Here is a 19,918-nt window from a genome sequence, read left to right as displayed (position 1 = left end):
AGAATGTGCAGGTTAGGTGAATTGGCCATAATAAAATTGCCCCCTGATGTCCCAAGGTGTGTTGGTTAGATGGATTAGCCATGGTAAATGTGTGGGTGCACGGGGATAGGGCGAAGGAGAAGGTAAGGTACTCTGTCGGAGAGTTGGGTGCAGACTCGATGGGCCAAATGGCTTCCTTCTGCACTGTAGGGATCTCATACCTGGCGCACAATTCCAGGGCTGGCTTTGAAATCTACAATACCTAATTTCCTTGTTTGTTTCAAGGTGAGGATTTGAATAGATCCATGAGAAACTGAGAGTTCATTCTGGCGATTTTCATTGGCGCATTTTGCAAACCATTATCTGACCCAGTACAACACCAAATGGCATTTAGTTTTTTTTTTCCACCCAGAGGTTGGTGAGTATCTGAAACTCATTGACTGAAGAGGTGGTGAAGTCAGAAACCATTGTTGCATTTTTTTAAAAAGCGTGGATATGAACTTCAGGTGTTGTAATCTACAGGGCTACAGACCAAGCGTTGCAAGGTGGGAGTAGGCTAGATAGCTGTTTTGTGGCTGTCACAGACACACTGGGCCAAATGGACTCCTTCTGTGCCATTAAGTAATTACAATGCAGAAGGAAGCCATTTGACCCATTGAATCCATGCCAGTAATCTAGTCAGCCCCTTCCCTCTGTTCTATCTTTGCAGCGCTGCAAGTTTATTTCCATGTTAAAATATTCCCCTTACTCTAGCATTCACTGCACCCTTTCCATTCTAAAATATTCCCTGCATCTTTCATAGAATCTACAGTGCAGAAGGAGGCCATTTGGCCCATCAAGCCTGCACTGACAACAATCCCACCCAGGTCCCATCCCCACAACCCCACGTAGTTATCCTCCTAATCCCCCTGACACTAAGGGGCAATTTACCGTGGCCATTCAACCTAGCCTGCACATCTTTGGACTGTGGGAGGAAACCGGAGCATCCGGAGGAAACCCAGACACGGGGAGAACGTGCAGACTTCACAAGGTCACCCAAGGCCGGAATTGAATCCAGGTCCCTGGTGCTGAGAGGCAACAGTGCGAACCACTGTGCTACCCTCATGCTAAAATATTTCCCTAATCCTAATATTCCCTGCACCCTTTCCATGTTAAGATATCCCCCAACACTAATATTCCCTGCACCCTTTACATGCTAAAATATTCCCTGCACCCTAATATTTCCTCCACCTTTTCCATACGAAAATATTTCCTGCGCCCTTTCCATGCTAAAATATTCCCTGTAGCTTTCCATGTTAAACTATCTCTCGAACACTAATATTCCTTGCAGCTTTCCATGCTAAATTATCCCCTAACACGAATATTCCCTGCACCCTTTCCATGTTGAACTATTCCCCGCACCCTTTCCATGCTAAATTATCCCCCTAACACTAATATTCCCTGCAGTTTTCCATGCTAAATTATCCTCCCAACACTAATATTCCCTGCAGTTTTCCATGCTAAATTATCCTCCCAACACTAATATTCCCTGCAGTTTTCCATGCTAAATTATCCTCCCAACACTAATATTCCCTGCAGTTTTCCACGCTGTATTATCCCCCCAACACTAATATTCCCTACACCCTTTCCATGCTAAATTATCCTCCCAACACTAATATTCCCTGTACCCTTTCCACGCTGTATTATCCCCCTAACACTAATATTCCCTGCAGCTTCCCAGGCTGACTCTGAGCCAGGAAGGTAACTCGAACCAATTGCAACATTCTCTGATACATGGGGTTCCATTCCGCTGTGACATGAGGAAGGGGAGGGTTCCCATCCAGATCTGCGGCTTACGATTGGTCCGGCCGCCCGTCCATCAGCGGGGCTGGCATTCCGATTGGTCGCGGGTGATGTCATTGACGGCAGGCCCCGGCTGGGGGGGGTGTGTGCCGGCGGTGCGCGTGCGCGGAATGAGCTGGGAGCTGAGAGAGGGAGGCCGTGCTGCAGAGGCACTGACGCTCACTCACCCACCGGTTAATGAGTTACCGCCGGCAGCGACTCATATCTTCCACCAGGTAACACTTTAACCCGCAAAGAGGGAACGAGGTGTCTCTATCACTCAAATCCCCCCCCCCTCACTTTCCCCTCCTCTCTGGGGCGGGGGGTGTGGGAGCAGCAAAGAAAACCCCCCAAAGGAAGGGACAAGAAAGCCACAAGGAGTGGAGACTTTGCAAAGGAGGCTCCATTCAAGGCAGCCAGCTTCCAGCTTGCGACAGGGTAACAAGGCTCCTTCCTTTCCTCCCCTTGTCAATAAATGTCTTTGGAGATCCCCAGGCAGGCAGACAGACAGGAGGAAAGTTTAAAAAACTGCCTGGGAACTGGGGAGCACTGGATTCTCTGGATTAGATCCTGAGGTAGACTTTCTGACTGAATTGGAACTGCAAGTTGATTCCCTTTCTGCTCAGGGATTTTGCCAGATAATTTCTTTTTCCTTCTCACTAATATTTATCAGGCCCTTCATCCCAATTGTCTTAATTATAGTTGCTTGAAGTGGGGGTTTTTTTTGCCACTGTGATTCCCTGACTGAGTCACGTTGAGGCTGGTTTTGAACAAAATTCAGCTTGTCAAGTTGCTTCCCTCCACCTCCAAGATATATTACAGTATTTCAATGAAATGTTAACGTGTCTTTCTTTCTTTTCTTCTGTTCACAGAAGCGAGCTTGTAACAGTTTCCCACGTCAGACTGACTCAGAGACACCACGGAAAGAGACCTTTGCCCTCGCTGTTAATACGCTGGAAGGGTGTTTTTTTTTTGTAAAAGTTTGAAAATGTGCCACATTTCCATCATGAAAGCTGGTCTTGTGGATTGAATTCTGACGAACATGCAGTTCTGCCAATTCCAACTGGGAATGAGAAGCTGAGAAAGGATCTTTCTTCCCTAAGTCTTACAATCCGGTTGGCCAAAAATAAAAACTGCCAGAGCTGACCTTTTTATTTTTCTTTGAGGGAAAGGGGCAACAAATATTTTGAAAGCTTTCGATATTTGAAACAGATCCAGAGGAAAGAAAGCAAGGAGACGCATTATGATGTCCCAAAGATTGTGAATACGCAATGTCTAACGTCACGGAACAGAAAGAGCTTGGTCCACTTTACCACGCTAATGGGAATGTCTACCCTGTTGTTGGCAGCTCTGATGAATTTGCCATCTCTATAGTTCCAAGCTCCACGGAGCTGGTGGAGGCAGAGAGTTCAGACTATTTGGCGGAGGAGAGAGAACAGGGCGAAAGGGTGGAGGCCGTAGTGAGAGACTCCCGTGCCAATGCCAAGGGTTTGAGGGAGGAAGATGCCCTCCTGGAGAACGGCAGCCAGAGTATCGACAGCGACGATACCAGCAGCGACCCAAGTCGGGGCCATGATTCCCTTAAAGAGACCTCTTTCTCTATTGGACTGCAGGTTGTGTTCCCATTCCTGCTGGCAGGCTTTGGGACAGTGGCAGCTGGGATGGTCTTGGATATTGTACAGGTAAGTGTGCGTGCGTTGGTTTTCCTGTGGCTCTTCCACCAGTGGCACCAAACAATTTTTTAAAAGTTTATTTATTAGTCACAAGTAATAAGTAAGGTTTACATTAACACTGGCAATGAGGTTACTGTGAAATTCCCCTAGCCGCCACAATCCGGCGCCTGTTCTGATCAATGCACCTAACCAGCACGTCTTTCAGAATGTGGGAGGAAGCCGGAGCAACCGGAGGAAACCCACGCAGACACGGGGAGAATGTGCAAACTCCACACAGACAGTGACCCAAGCCGGGAATCGAACCCGGGTCCCTGGCGTTGGTTAGCACTGCTGCTTCACATTGTGCTACCGTGCCGCCCAGACGTGCCGCCCAGATTTCTCCAGACTAATAATTGCAAGTAGCAGACTCGACCACACCAGTTCTGAAGCAATCCCAGGGGGAATAGGTCTGGGAGACGTGCCGGTTAGGTGGATTGAACCATGCTAAATTCTTCCTCAGTGTACCCGGACAGACGCTGGAGTGTGGCGACTAGGGGACCTTCACAGTAACTTTATTACAGTGTTAATGTGAGCCTACTTGTGACACTAATCAATAAACTTAAAAGTAATAGGACTCCCTTCCATCCATCGCTCTTCCCTGAGGGGGGAAAGTGAATATAGTCACCCACTAAGAAGTTTCTATGCAAGTTAAGAGGGGAAAGAATTAATGGGAACCTGAGGAGAAACTTTTTTTACACAGAGGGTGGTGCGTGTGTGGAATGAGCTGCCGGAGGAAATGGTTGAGGCAGGAACATTAACAACATTTAAAAGGCATTTGGACAGGTACATGGTTAGGAAAGGTTTAGGGGGATATGGGCCAAATGCAGGCAAATGGGGTTAGCTTAGATGGGCATTTTGGTTGGCATGGACCAGTTTGGGCTGAAGGGCCTGTCTCCGTGCTATAGATTCTATGGTTCTAAGAACCTCCGCAAGCAGTGACCGTTTGGCAACGTGTAGAATCTTGGCAGCGGACACAAACCCGACCACGTTGGGCATTTGGACCACTGCGGTGCCTAGCTAATACTTTTTCCACTGGGGGAGAAAGTAATTCCTCCTTTTTAGAAGTCTGCTTTGCATGTCCCACGCAATGACTGGTTCTTATTAAAATTGGAATAAGTAAAGTGTACATGGCATGCATAAAAATCGTTCCGTATTTACTTGTGGAATGTCAAAACCCTGTTGGAGAGAAAAGGCTGCCTTGTGCGACTTGTACTTGCAGTAATCCAGCAGAAATGCTAAACGTAACCTTTATTCGCATGTTATACTAGCTGGCAACTATGAAATATCGTTCTTTTTTTGGTGAGGAAGAAAGAATTTGATGCCAAGTCTCTCTATCTTCCTGATAGAAGAAGTGATTTGTTCAAGCGCTCAGTTCAATATATTGATATTTGCTTTGTAAGATTTGGCATTTTACTTAACTGCTTAATTCTGTAGCGTTTTGCAGAGGAATTTGCACGAAGTTTGCTTTCTGTTCCTATTTTAAAAAATACAATTTTGAATAAATCATAGTTGGTACAAATATTCCATGCTGGGTTCCAGTTTATTTTTAGAACAATGATTTAGGTGTGCTTAATAATGCATTGTTCTCCCTGGGCTCCAGTACAGCTTGTTCTTTTAGATACTATAGGAACGAATTTTGCCTAAGAATTGAGTATTATCTGGGAGGCAGTGGTGTAGTGGTATTGTCATTGAACTTGTAATCCAGAGACCCAGGACAAGATCCAGGGTCCTGGCTTTAAATCCCGCCACAGCAGATGGTGAAATTTGAGTTCCGTTTTTTAAAAAAAATCCTGGATTAATTGTTGTGAACACCCACCTGGTTCACTAATGTCCTTAGGGAAGGAAATCTGCCGTCCTTACCTGGTCTGGCCCACATGCGACTCCAGAGCCACAGCAATGCGGTTGATTGTCAAACGTGCTCTGGAATGGAGGGGCAGTTAGGGATGGGCAATAAAGAAATGTCGGCCTAGCCAGCGGCACCCACATCCCATAAAAGGAATAAAGAGAGAGAAAATTAACATTCTGTCTCAAACAGATCCCCTGGTGGGGAAAATAGCAGTCTGGAAAACCGCGGTGAGTTTAATAGTGGCTCTCGCTGTGTTAAGGGTGATACCCGGGTATCTTAACTGTACAACTAGAAGGATTTCTCTCTCTCCTTGGGATTGGCACGTGTTGCTATTTAAATACAATGCGGAGAAATGCCACACCGTCTATCAAGAATTACTCTCCCCACGTCCTCCATTTTATTTAGGGTTGAATGTGAAACAGTTCACTGTGTGACAGGTACAACGTAATCATAGAATCCCTACAGTGCAGAAGGAGGCCATTTGGCCCATTGGGCCGGATGGCCTCCTTCTGCACCGACCACAGTCCCACCCAGGCCCTATCCCCATGCATTTACCCTAGCTAGCCCCCCCGACACTCGGGCAATTTAGCATGACCGATCCACCTAACCCGCACATCTTTGGACTGTGGGAGGAAACCCATGCCGACACGAGGAGAATGTGCAAACTCCAAGCCAGGAATTGAACCCAGGTCCCTGGCGCTGTGAGGCAGCAGTGCTAACCATTGTGCCACCGTGCCACCCTTATCCGTTTAAAATTAAAGGCAAATGAGATATTTGGGGAGATGGTCAAAAGGATAGGCTTGAAGATGTGCTTCAAAGGAAGAAAGTGTGTCCGAGAGGTTGAAGGACGTATGACCAAAGTTTAGGGCTTTGGCCTCGGAGGGCATGGTCACCAACGGTGGAGTAGTTAAAATCAAAGCATACTGTTCCTAGAGAATGAGAGAGTGCAGACAAAGCATACTGTTCATAGAGAAGGAGAGAGTGCAGAATGTTGTGTTGCAGTCATAGCTAGGGTGTAGAGAAAGATCAACTTAATGCAAGGCAGGTCCATTCAAAAGTCTGACAGCAGCAGGGAAGAAGCTGATCTTGAGTCGGTTGGTACGGGACTTCAGACTTTTGTATCTTTTTCCAGAAGGAAGAATGTGGAAGAGAGAATGTCTGGGGTGCGTGGGGTCCTTAATTATGCTGGCTGCTTTACTGAGGCAGCAGGAAATGTAGACAGAGTCAATGGATGGGAGGCTGGTTTGCGTGATGGATTGAGCTACATTCATGACCTTTTGTAGTTCCTTGTGGTCTTGGGCAGAGCAGGAGCCATACCAAGCTGTGATACAACCAGAAAGAATGCTTTCTATGGGTGCATCTGTAAAAGTTGGTGAGAGTCTTTTCTAACATGCCAAATTTCCTCTGTCTTCTGAGAAAGTAGAGGCATTGGCGGGTTTTCTTAACTATAGTGTCAGCATGGGGGGGACCAGGACAGGTTGTTGGTGATCTGGACACCTAAAAACTTGAAGCGCTCGACCCTTTCTACTTTGTTCCCCCTGATGTAGACAGGGGCACGTTCTCCTTTACGTTTCCTGAAGTCGATGACAATCTCCTTCGTTTTGTTGACATTGAGGGAGAGATTATTGTTGCCGCACCAGTTCACCAGACTCTCTATCTTATTCCTGTACTGTGTCTCGTCGTTGTTTGAGATCCGACCCACTATGGTGGTGTCGTCAGCAAACTTGGAAATCGAGTTGGAGGGGAAAACAAGGGGGTGAATTTTAAAATTGAGGTGGTGCTTAAATTGAGGGAGGCAAACGTAGGCCCGCAAGGACCTGTGGTGTGTGAGCTTCGACATGAGCAGTAGAGTTTTGAAAGCTGGCCAGGGGTGTGTTGGAATAGTCAATTCTCGGGGTAACAAGGGTGTCAATTGGGAGGAGATTCAACAGGGAGGAGACGGGCATTGTTATGAAGGTGGGAATAAGTGGTCTTGGTGATGGCGTGGGTATATAATCCTTGCCTTTGCTGAGTGGGGCTCTGATAAAACTGCCTTTTGCCATTTTATAAATAACTTAAAGAATGACTTCAGAGACAAAAGTTTAATTATCTGCTGAAAACAATAATGTTTTCCTTGACTTTTCCCTAATTTCATCTCCCTGAAGAAAGGGAGAGTAAGTGCAAAGTACTTTTTTTTTAATGCATTAGTCACTAGTAAGGCTTGCATTAACACATATGAAGTTACTGTGAAATTCCCCTAGTCGCCACACTCTGGCGCCTGTTCGGGTCAATGCACTTAACCTATTGATTGAGAATAATTCTGGTTTGACTTCTCCAAATATTTGTAGCCTATGGATAAAGAATGCATCCAGTTCTGTTCTGCTGCACTATGTTGATCTTAGAATCCTGACTTGGACAGCATGCATGACAATGAACAAAGGGTTGAAAAGTCACATCATAATAATGTCATTTTAATGTCATGAGCCAATATTTATTCATTAAAAAAACTATCAGTTTGCAGGGCAAATAGTGCAACGTTAATGATTAGCTTAAAACGCAAATAAATTTCACTGCCAAACTCTCAGTTGCAGCAATTTTGCTTTGCATTGGGTGGGAATGTGCTCACGGCGTCATTTAGAAAATGTTCCCATCGTGTAGTGAAGCTGCTCGTGTTCTGAGTTCGCCCTTGTTATACAATACCAGTTGTCTGTAAGTCATGTTCATAGCACACACACACAAATACACTCTCTCTCACTCTCTCACACACACACACACACACACTCTCTCCCCCTCTCTCTCTCTCACACACAAACTCTCTCTCTCTCTCACATACACTCTCTCTCTCACATGCGCTCTCTCTCTCTCTCTCTCCTCCCTCTCACGCACACTCTCTCACACACGCGCTCTCTCTCTCTCTCACACATGCGCGCTCTCTCTCTCTCTCGCACGCTCTCTCTCTCACGCACTCTCTCTCTCTCGCACACACACTTTCACGCTGTAAGGACTGCATGGGAACTCAACTGGTTCTAGATAGGTTGCTCCTCAATATCCATGCCACTACCTGAGACTGTTCACACTTGCCTTCAGGCAGTTTGGAACAGAGTTACCTGCGCAATAGAGTTGGTTAGGCCACAGTTAGAATATTGTGCCTGGTGCTAAGTCCCCTAACTTAAGGATATGAAACATGTACAGAGCAATTTACAGAGGTAGGGAGAGACTGATTTATCTTTCATTAGAACAGAGCAGGTTAGAAGAAAATCTGACGAGAGATTTGGGATTACCAAGGGAAGAGGACAGATAGATTCAGGGAAAAAGCAAAGACTTTTTAAAGTTTGCTTTTGTCTGACTCTTATCCTTATTTGGACAATGTCCTGCCATCTGAACTGTTCGGCTCACGAGGAGACACCTTTGAGGAACGATGAACAGTTCACCTGAAATCTAGTCCCCTCATGAAGATACAATTCATAGAAATCATAGAAACCCTACAGTGCAGAAGGAGGCCATTCGGCCCATCGAGTCTGCACCGACCACAATCCCACCCAGGCCCTACGCCCATATCCCTACATATTTACCCGCTAATCCCTCTAATTTACACATCTCAGGACACTAAGGGGCAATTTTAGCATGGCCAATCAACCTAACCCGCACATCTTTGGACTGTGGGAGGAAACCGGAGCACCCGGAGGAAACCCACGCAGACACGAGGAGAATGTGCAAACTCCACACAGACAGTGACCCAAGCCGGGAATCAAACCCAGGTCCCTGGAGCTGTGAAGCAGCAGTGCTAACCACTGTGCTACCGTGCCGCCCCAATTAAATTACTGTGGACGCTGGAAGCTGAAACCAAAACCAAGTGCTGGAAAATCTCAGCAGGTCTGACAGCATCTGTGGGGAGAGAATAGAGCCAACGTTTCACGTTGCTCTGACGAAGGGTTATCAAAGTTGACTGTACTCTCTCTCCGCAGATGCTGTCAGACCTGCTGAGATTTTCCAGCATTTTCCGTTTTTGTCCCCTCATTACGATGCTGTATCTCCTGTCACCCTCATTCATTCTAACAACCTCTTGTTGCTTTTAGATAGGTGGAGTTACAGTAATGCAGATCCCTAATGACATTCTAATATAAAAGCAAATTACTGCGGATGCTGGATCTGAAACAGAAAATCTCAGCAGGTCTGACCGCATCTGTGGAGAGAGAATAGAGCCAATGTTGAGAGTCTAGATGACCCTTCATCCTGACTTGATGTTGGCTCTATTCTCTCTCCACAGATCCCGAATGACATTCTGTCTGCTGTCCAGTCAATAAAGACCAATGCTCAAAACGTAGCCCTGTGTCCAGTGCCCAGTCGCTGTGAATTGCTAAATGAATTCCCCAGCAATTTCTCCTCGGTTTCCTGAGTTCTTGCTGAGCCTGCTGTTTCACTTCCTCTGATGCACCATCAACTTGCTCTGCACAGGTGAGCTATGGTACTGATTGGATACAGCATTTAACTGCGGAGAGGTGAACTTGGTTCTGTCTTCATCCAATATCCATGCTTTCTGACGATGCCCGCTCCAGGAATGGAAACACTAGGTTCACCTCTTAATCTCTCTCCTCTCCACTCCCAACCCTATCTGCCTTCCCTCGTCCAGGGAAAACCTGTGCAGAAGGAGGCCATTCAGCCCATCGAGTCTGCACCGACTCTCCGACAGAGCATCTTACACAGGTCCTATCCGTGTAACTCTGCATATTTACCCCACTAATCTCCCGAGTCTACACATCTTTGGACTCTGTGTGGAGTTTGCACATTCTCCTTGTGTCTGCATAGGTTTCCTCCGGGTGCTCCGGTTTCCTCCCACAGTTCAAAGATGTGCGGGTTAGGTTGATTGGCCATGCTAAAATTGCCCCTTAGTGTCCTGAGATGTGTAGGTTCGAGGGATTAGCGGGTAAAATATGTAAGGATATGGGGGTAAGGCCTGGATGGGATTGTGGTCGGTACAGACTCGATGGGCCGAATGGCCTCTTCCTGCACTGTAGGGTTTCTATGATTTCTATGAAACCAGAGGAGACGCGCACAGACACAGGGCGAACGTGCAAACTCCACACAGGCAGTCACTCCGGATAGGAATCAAACCTGTTGGAGCATTCGTGGTGGTGTCCTACTGAGGGTTTTCTTTTTACAAAATATATATAACACACGCGGATATTCTATCTCTTGGTGATGGCGTCACCTTAAGTATGGTTTTCTTTCAGATAAAGGGAGATTTGATCTGAGGTGCACCCTTCTGGGAAAGGAATACGTCCGTACTTCTGACCTGACGGTGCATTCTGAATTGTACTTGGACTGTTTTGGGTTTCCCTCTTTGTCCACGATGAAATGTTGGTGTTCTCATGGGCTTGGGTGGAACGGTGGCACAGTATTTAGCACTGCTGCCTCACAGCGCCAGGGACCTGGGTTCAATCCCGGCCTCGGGTCACTGTCTGTGTGGAGTCTGCATGTCCTCCCCGTATCTGCGTGGGATTCCTCCGGGTGCTCCGGTTTCCTCCCATAGTCCAAAGATGCGCGGGTTGGGTGGATTGGCCATTCTAAATTGCCCCTTAGTGTCGGGGGGACTAGCTAGGGTAAATGCATGGGGTTATGGGGATAAGGGCCTGGGTGGGATTGTTGTCGGTGCAGGCTGGATTGGCCATGTTAAATTGCCCCCGAGTGTCCCAGGATGTGTAGGTTAGGGGAATTGGGGGGGGGGGGGGGGGGAGGGGAAGAGGGGGGTGCATGGGTAAGGTGCTCTTTCAGAGAGTTGGCGCAGACTCACTGGGCCAAATGGTCGCCTTCTGCCCTGAAGGGATTCTATGATTGACAGCATCCATCCAACCAGGTCGCACGAATTGATCAGGGACTGTAGGTTTAACAGTCTGGTTAGGGATTTAAGAGTTCGACAGCCTGAGCTGGAAAGCAGAACAAGTTTGTTTTCAAATGCTGGTGCAATCTTTTTTCAGTTACAGTCTTGGTGCGTTTGAGCTGGCTGCCTTAGCCTTTTAAAGCAGCAGTGGGTCAAAATAATGAGGATTTAAAGACTTAAAAGTTGCTGCTTGTGGTTGGTCAGAGACTGCCTCAAGCAGCCAATTCCCCAGCGCGTTCTGGGCGGTCCAGCCTTTGTCTGTGCTTCTCCAGTCCTGTCGTCTGGCCGTTCACAAGTCCTATGGTGAGAGCGGAAATTTCCAAATCCGACTGAATGTGGCCAAGGCATCTGGTTCTTTTTAGAAACTGCTTGATTTGCCATAGCACAAATTAATCCTGTGCTTAATAGCCCACACTCGGGGTGTCGCTTGATCAAATCATCCTTCAATCAGCTCAAAGAAGGGGCAGCAAGTAAGCTAACTCCAAGCCATTTCTAGATAGTGTTGCCTGAGTGAATCTGCAGAGGCTGGAAATTTTTAAAATTTGATTTATTATTGTCACATGTATAGCATAGTGAAAAGTATTGTTTCCTGCGCGCTATACAGACAAAGCATACCGATCATAGAGAAGTGAACGAGAGAGTGCAGAATGTAATGTTATAGCTAGGGTGTAGAGAAAGATCAACTTAATGCAAGATAGGTCCATTCAAAAGTCTGATGGCAGCAGGGAAGAAGCTGCTCTTGAGTTGGTTGGTACGTGACCTCAGACTTTTATATCCTTTTCCTGACGGAAGAAGTTGGAAGAGAGAATGTCCGGGGTGCGTGGGGTCCTTAATTATGCTGGTTGTTTTGCCGAGGCAGTGCGAAGTGTAGACAGAGTCAATGGATGGGAGGCTGGTTTGCGTGATGGATTGGGCTACATTCACGACCTTTTGTCATTTCTTGCGGTCTTGGGCAGAGCAGGAGCCATACCAAGCTGTGATACAGGGGCGGCACGGTAGCACAGTGGTTAGCGCTGCTGCTTCACAGCACCAGGGACCTGGGTTCGATTCCCGGCTCGGGTCACTGTCTGTGTGGAGTTTGCACATTCTCCTCGTGTCTGCGTGGGTTTCCTCCGGGTGCTCCGGTTTCCTCCCACAGTCCAAAGATGTGCGGGAGTTAGGTTGATTGGCCATGCTAAAAATTGCCCCTTAGTGGCCTGAGATGCGTAGGTTAGAGGGATTAACTGGTAAAATATGTAGGGATATGGGGGTAGGGCCTAGGTGGGATTGTGGTCGGCGCAGACTCGATGGGCCGAACGGCCTCTTTCTGCACTGTAGGGTTCTCTGATTCTAACTGAAAAGGTTGGTGAGAGTCGTAGCAGACATGGCGAATTTCCTTAGTCTTCTGAGAAAGTAGAGGCGTTGGTGGGCTTTCTTAACAATAGTGTCGTCTTGGGGGGACCAGGACAGGTTGTTGGTGATCTGGACACCTAAAGATGTGAAGCTCTCAACCCCTTCTACTTCGTCCCCATTGACCCACATGAAAATCCACATTATTAGGGTTGAGGGTAAACAATCGCCAAAATCATATTTTTTTTATTAATTCATGAGACATCGGCATCGCTGGCTGGCCAACATTTATTACCCATCCCTATTTGCCCATGGCTAGATAATTTCAGAGGACAGTTGAGAGTTAACCACATTGCTGTGGCTCTGGAGTCACATGTAGGCCAGGTCAGGTGAGGACAGCAGATTTCCTTCCCTAATGGACATTAGTGAACCAGATGGGTTTTTCCAACAATGGTTTCATGGTCATCAGTAGATTCGTAATCCCAGATTTTTTTTATTGAATTCAAATTCCACCATCTGCTGTGGCGGGATTCAAACCCGGGTCCCCAGAACATTAGCTGAGTTTCTGGATTAACAGTCTAGTGATAATACCCATCGCCTCCCAGGATGTAAATATGAATGTTAAAATATTTTTGAATAGTAATTCCCCCCCCTTTATCCCACTTTAACCATCCAATAAGTATTCCCAATCTTTCTTGGGAAATGAGGCATATTCCTAATTTAACTTAACATTACATAAAGCTGTTAACGGGATGACACAGTGGTTAGCGCTGCTGCCTCACAGCGCCAGGGACGAGGGTTCGATTCCCGGCTTGGGTCACTGTCTGTGCGGAATTTGCACGTTCTTCCCGTGTCTGCGTGGGTTTCCTCCTACGGTCCAAAAGACGTGCGGGTTCGATGGGTTTGCCCCTTTACCGTACCCGAACAGGTGCCGGAGTGTGGCGACTAGGGGATTTTCATAGTAACTTCATTGCAGTGTGAATGTAAGCCTAGCTGTGACACTAATAAATAAACTTCTTTAATGTTTTCAAGCCCATAACAAATTGGATTCTCAAATGCTGCTCTCGCCATTCTCTGGTTAAAAGCATTTGCTCAGTTTGGAAATCTAAAAGAAAATGTTGTATACCAGCAGCTCTGTAGTGACTCCTTGCTGTGTATACCTCCCAGTCAGTCGTATATAGGCTTTGGTCTGTCCCTCATTGTGTATGTAACAAGATTGTTCTGTACTTTATCTTTTAAATCTACTTTCTCTTAGTCTGCCTGCAGTGACGAACAATTCATTCAGAGAATAGGAAATTACAAAGTGGAGAACCATTTGTATTGGCATTGCACTTTCCATGACCTCGGAATGCCCTAAAGCAATGTCCAGCCAGTGAAGCACCTCTAAAGTATATTCACTGTTTGTAATGTAAGAAATGCAGCAGTCACAACAAGACCCCACGAACTGCAATGATACAACCATAGAATCATAGAAACCCTACAGTGCAGAAGAGGCCATTCAGCCCACCATGTCTGTGCTGACTCTCTGCAGAGTATTTTACCCAGGCCCTCTTCCCCCCCGCTCTATCCCTGTAATCACACACATTATCATAGAATCATAGAAACCCTACAGTGCAGAAGGAGGCCGTTCGGCCCATCGAGTCTGCACCGACCACAATCCCACCCAGGCCCTACCCCCACATATTTACCTGCTAATCCCTCTAACCTACGCATCTCAGGGGCAATTTTTTAACCTGGCCAATCAACCTAACCCGCACATCTTTGGACTGTGGGAGGAAACCGGAGCACCCGGAGGAAACCCACGCAGACACGAGGAGAATGTGCAAACTCCACACAGACAGTGACCCGAGCCGGGAATCGAACCCGGGACCCTGGAGCTGTGAAGCAGCAGTGCTAACCACTGTGCTACCGTACCGTGCCACATTATGTGGAGATGCCGGCGTTGGACTGGGGTGAACACGGTAAGAAGTCTCACAACACCAGGTTAAAGTCCAACAGGTTTATTTGGTAGCAAATACCATAAGCTTTCGGAGCACTGCTCCTTCTGCTCCGAAAGCTTATGGTATTTGCTACCAAGTAAACCTGTTGGACTTTAACCTGGTGTTGTGAGACTTCTTACCGTGTCCCACACATTCACCGTGGCTAATCCCATCTCACTTTAACAGCTTGGGACACTAAGGGGCAATTTAGCACGCCCAACCCCCCAAACCTGCACATCTTCGGAGTGTGGGAGGAAACTGCAACACCCGGAGGAAACCCACGCAGACACGGGGAGGATGTGCAAACTCCACACAGACAGTCACCCAAGGCAGGAATTGGCGCTGTGAGACAGCAGTGCTAACCGCTGTGCCGCCCGAATAATGACAGGTAATCTGCTATAGTGAGGTTGCTTGGAGGAGAATTTGTTTTGTAAATGCACCTTATTCATAAAATATCTGGAGGGACATTGCAAACATATGAAAAATGACCAATGCAGAAAGTGCAGCAATGGTCAAGTTTTCCACATAGACCGTGTTGCACTCTTCAAGGTGCTGAAGGATAAATATTAGCCAAGACATGAGGGAAGGGGAGAAAACTTCCTGCTTTTCCATCTGAGCAAAGAGTTACGCCTCCAACACCACCTCTGAAGGACATCAGCTCCAACAGTGCAGCACTCCCTCAGCGCAACGCAGGCATGTCAGCTTAGTGGTGGCACGGTGGTTAGCACTGCTGCCTCGCAGCTCCAGGGACCTGGGTTCGATTCCCAGCTTGGGTCACTCTCTGTGTGGAGTTTGCACATTCCCCCCGGTGTCTGCCTGGGTTTCCTCTGGGTGCTCCGGTTTCCTCCCACAGTCCAAAGATGTGCAGGTTAGGTGCATTGGCCATGCTAAATTGCCCCTTAGTGTCTCGGGATGTGGAGGTTAGAGGGATTATCAGGGTAAATATGTGGGATTACGGGGATAGGGCCTGGGTGGGATTGTTGTTGGTGCAGACTTGATGGACCGAATGGCCTCCTCCTGCACTGTACGGATTCTATTATATTTTCGGACGTCTGGAGTGAAACTCGAAGTTACAACCTTCTAACGAGGAGGATGTTGGCAACTGAGCCGCGGCTGACACTGGATAAAAAGCCAAGTTCTTGCTGTAGTTTAAGGATCTGTAATTGTGCTTGTAAAATCTGAGATGGCCACAGCAGTTCTGGCTGGATGTTTACGCTAATCCGTCTCGACCCCCAGCACAATTTCAACTTGCTTAAAAAGCAAGTAAATGTTTGTCGTCAAGACTCCTTTTTGAAAATGTATTTGTTTACTCTTTGAGGTGTCACAATAGCCACTACTCGGCAGCATACGTGTTCGCAGTTTCTATGCTTTCCTGCACTCCTGCAGCATGGCTTTGAACTAATCCGAGATGTGTGTGAAATGCATGCAGTCACTTCCTAACTCAGCAGCACGGGCGCAGACTGTTTAGTCCAACCAGTCAGTGTATGAGCATGTAGTCCTAATTACATTAACCTGCCTATTGGTTACCTTATCCCCTTTCCCTCAACCACATGGCCAAGCTAATCACAGAATACTGCAGTGCAGAAGAGGCCCTTTGGCCCATCGAGTCGGCACCAATGCACGAAAGGTCCTGACCTGCCCGCCTAATCCCACTTGCCAGCGCTTGGCCCATCGCCTTGAATGTTACGGCGTGCCAAGTACTCATCCAGGTACATTTTAAAGGATGTGCGGCATCCCACCTCCAACACCCTCCCAGGCAGCGCATTCCAGACCGTCACCACCCTCTGGGTAAAAACGTTTTTCCTCAAATCCCCCCCCTAAACCTCCCACTCCTCACTTTTTTAACTTGTGTCCCCTCGTAACTGACCCTTCAACTAAGGGGAACAGCTGCTCCCTATCCACTCTGTCCATGCCCCTCACAATCTTGAACACCTCAATCAGGTCGCCCCACAGTCTTCTCTGCTCCAGAGAAAACAACCCAAGCCTACCCGACCTCTCTTTATAACTTAAATGTTCCATCCCGGGCAACATCCTGGTGAATCTCCTCTGCGTCCCTTCCAGTGAACTATACAATACTGGAGTGTAGTTTTACAGGCTGCCCTGAAGATCACATCCTTCCTGTAATCCTCAGTGTTGTTGCAGCTCTTGTCTGAAACCACTAGGTCTGTCTACACTCTGGCAATATCTGTGTCCTTGCACTACATAGCGTGAAGATATAATTTTCAAATTGAATTCTGTCTCTGGAGTGATTCCTAGACAGTTGTCACAACAAGGAAGCATATTGTGAGATCACTAAAACTGCTTCATTTGCATAATTATGATATTTTTGTTCTGATTTATCCTCTTTTTTTTCCCTTTCCTCAGTTCTAGCACGCGTTTGGGAAGGATTATTTAGGAAAAAATAAATAGTGGGAAGTTATACCTTTGGGCTGTAGAAATGTGCCCATTCTAATGTAAATACTCTGCTCAAATAACAGATGAGATTTTATTTGCAATTCCTACTCCAATATTGTCATTAGCTTTATTTACCTTATGTTTCTAATCTAGTGTGTCTGTGGCCAGGAATGCGAATGTCAGCGTGCTCCCCTCACTATTATCTTCAGGGCAGCCTGTAAAACTGCACTCCAGTATTGTATGGTTCACATTGCTCCCTTCCATAGAAGGGCAAAACCGACACTTGCTGTCAGAGAATCATAGCATCCCTACAGTGCAGAAGGAGGCCATTCAGCCCATTGAGTCTGCACCGATCACCATCCCACCCAGGCCCTACCCCCATAACCCCATGCATTTACCCTAGCTAGTCCTCCTGACACTAGCCTGGCCAATCCACCGGCGGCACGGTAGCACAGTGGTTAGCACTGCAGCTTCACAGCTCCAGGGTCCCGGGTTCGATTCCCGGCTCGGGTCACTGTCTGTGTGGAGTTTGCATATTCTCCTCGTGTCTGCATGGGTTTCCTCCGGGTGCTCCGGTTTCCTCCCACAGTCCAAAGATGTGCGGGTTAGGTTGATTGCCCAGGTTAAAAATTGCCCCTTAGAGCCCTGAGATGCGTAGGTTAGAGGGATTAGCGGGTAAAATATGTGGGGGTAGGGCCTGGGTGGGATTGTGGTCGGTGCAGACTCGATGGGCCGAGTGGCCTCCTTCTGCACTGTAGGGATTCTATGATCTATGATTCTATGACCTAACCCACACATCTTTGGACTGTGGGAGGAAACCGGAGCACCCGGAGGAAACCCACGCAGACACGGGGAGAACGTGCAAACTCCACACAGTTGCCAGAGACTGGAATTGAGCCCGGGTCCCTGGCATTGTGAGGCAGCAGTGCTAAGCGTTGTCACCGTTCTTTGTTGAATTTCATTAGCTGAACTGTGTATGTGTAGATAGAATAGATGTGCACAGTAGAATCAGGAGGGTAATGCGCACAGCTTTTGAGACCCATTTGATTTCTCTCACACGATTGTTTTGCACCGTTGTTCCTCCATTATGTTTGTGGAGAGCCAATTCGATTCACTCCTGATTGGGCTAGTCTGAAAAGGGTTTGTTACAAAATGATTACTTCAGGGTGAGCTGATGCATTGTCCATTAGGTAACACTGCATGCCATTGCATCATGTCAGTTCTAAAAGTGGTCAATAGTTTTTTTTTTGAGGTCCTGACATTGTTTTGGAATACAGTAAGGAGTCTAACAACACCAGGTTAAAGTCCAACAGGTTTATTTGGGAGCAAACGCCACTAGCTTTCGGAGCGCTGCTCCTTTGTCAGACGGAGCTCCTTCGTCAGATTTCCACTCCACCTGACGAAGGAGCAGCGCTCCGAAAGCTAGTGGCGTTTGCTCCCAAATAAACCTGTTGGACTTTAACCTGGTGTTGTTAGACTCCTTACTGTGTTTACCCCAGTCCAACGTCAGCATTTCCACATCATTGTTTTGGAATGCCATGATTGAACCCAAGAGCATGTGCCTGAGCTCTGTTTCCATAGAATGTGTGTTGTTTACTGAGGGGGGGGGGGGGGGGGGGGGGGAGGGAGGGGAGGGGAGGGAGGGGAGGGGAGGGAGGGGAGGGGAGGGGAGGGGGGGGGGGGGAGGGGAGGGGAGGGGGGGAGGGAGGGGGGGGGGGGGAGGGGGACAGAGCCAAGGTTCAAAGTGCAAGACCTCGCCAGTGCAAGGAGGAAAGAGAAGGGTGGGTGGAGAAGTTGGGTCAGATTTGAGCGTTGCGGTTGTAGGTGGAAAGGAAGTAATTTGTTTATAAATGCTATTTGAGTGGTGTTGCTATGTCTTAATTGTCAGCAAATGGGGTCAAACCTTGTTTCCTTTGCTCAGTGACTCTTGTGTGCTGACAGTAATGCACATTGTGTTCTGAGATCATTAAGACATAGGAGCAGAGTTAGGCCATTTAGCCCATCGAGTGCGCTCCGGCATTTGGAGTATTGTGAACAGTTTTGGGCCCCATTTCTAAGGAAGGATGTGCTGGCCTTGGAAAGGGTCCAGAGGAGGTTCCCTGGAAGGAAGAGCTTGTCGTATGAGGAACGGTTGAGGACTCTGGGTCTGGAGTTTAGAAGGATGAGGGGGGGATCTTATTGAAACTTACAGGATACTGCGAGGCCTGGACGTGGAGAGGATGTTTCCACTAATAGGAAAAACTAGAACCAGAGGGCACAACCTCAGGCTAAAGGAACAGCTTTAAAACAGAGATGAGGAGGAATTTCTGAGGCATTAATTCATAGAATCAGAATCCTTACAGTGCAGAAGGAGGCCATTCGATCCATCGAGCCTGCACCGACAACAATTCCACCCAGGCCCTATCCCCATAACCCCATGAATTTACTGTGCCATTCCTCTGACACTAAGGGGCAATTTACTATGGCCAGTCAACCTAACCCACACATCTTTGGAGTGTCGGAGGAAACCAGAGCACCCGGAGGAAACCCACACAGACATGGGGGAACATGCAAACTCCACACAGACAGTCACCCTAGGCTGGAATTGAACCCGGGTCCCGGCGCTGTGAGGTAGCAGTGCTAACCACTGTGCCACCTGTGCTCCTGAAGTAAAAATATTACTGGGATCACTGGTGGGATGAGCGAACCTGTGATTACTCCCCTTTTGGAGCAGAGAAGATTCAGGGAATGTTTAAATAGGGATGTTAAAAGATTTTGGATAGGGCCTAGATCGGGAGAAAATGGTTCCACGGGCAGGAAGGTCAATAATCGGAGGGTAAAAGAACCGGAGGGGAGAGAAGGGGCGGGATTTTCCAGCTGCGCTCACACCAAATTTGGAAAATCCCACCCAAGGTCAATAGACCTTTGCACGGTGCCCCCCTCTTCCCAAAACCAGGAGGGGAAAACTCCCCCCAATGTCTTTGCACTGCAAGTTGTGTGACCTGCAATGCACTGATGGGAA

The 19,918-nt window shown here is 47.6% G+C and overlaps 1 protein-coding gene across 2 annotated transcripts in view; it reads left to right on the top strand.

Annotated features, from left to right (window-relative positions):
• Positions 1 to 1,933: 1,933 nt before the first annotated feature.
• LOC144511811 (solute carrier family 41 member 1-like) overlaps positions 1,934 to 19,918 on the top strand; it is a 75,067-nt gene continuing 57,082 nt past the window's right edge. The window contains exons 1-2 of one of the 2 annotated variants that reach the window (XM_078242157.1): positions 1,934 to 2,036; positions 2,673 to 3,482. In XM_078242157.1, coding sequence (XP_078098283.1) covers positions 3,072 to 3,482 — 411 coding nt within the window. In that variant the 5' untranslated portion in view covers positions 1,934 to 2,036; positions 2,673 to 3,071. Of the gene's footprint in view, positions 2,037 to 2,148; positions 2,239 to 2,672; positions 3,483 to 19,918 lie in introns of those variants that run through there. The other variant, XM_078242158.1, reaches the window with a different exon arrangement.

Source organism: Mustelus asterias, chromosome 25 (assembly GCF_964213995.1).
Source record: "Mustelus asterias chromosome 25, sMusAst1.hap1.1, whole genome shotgun sequence".
Classification (NCBI taxonomy): domain Eukaryota; kingdom Metazoa; phylum Chordata; class Chondrichthyes; order Carcharhiniformes; family Triakidae; genus Mustelus; species Mustelus asterias.
This window is presented reverse-complemented; position numbering and strand designations above follow the sequence as displayed.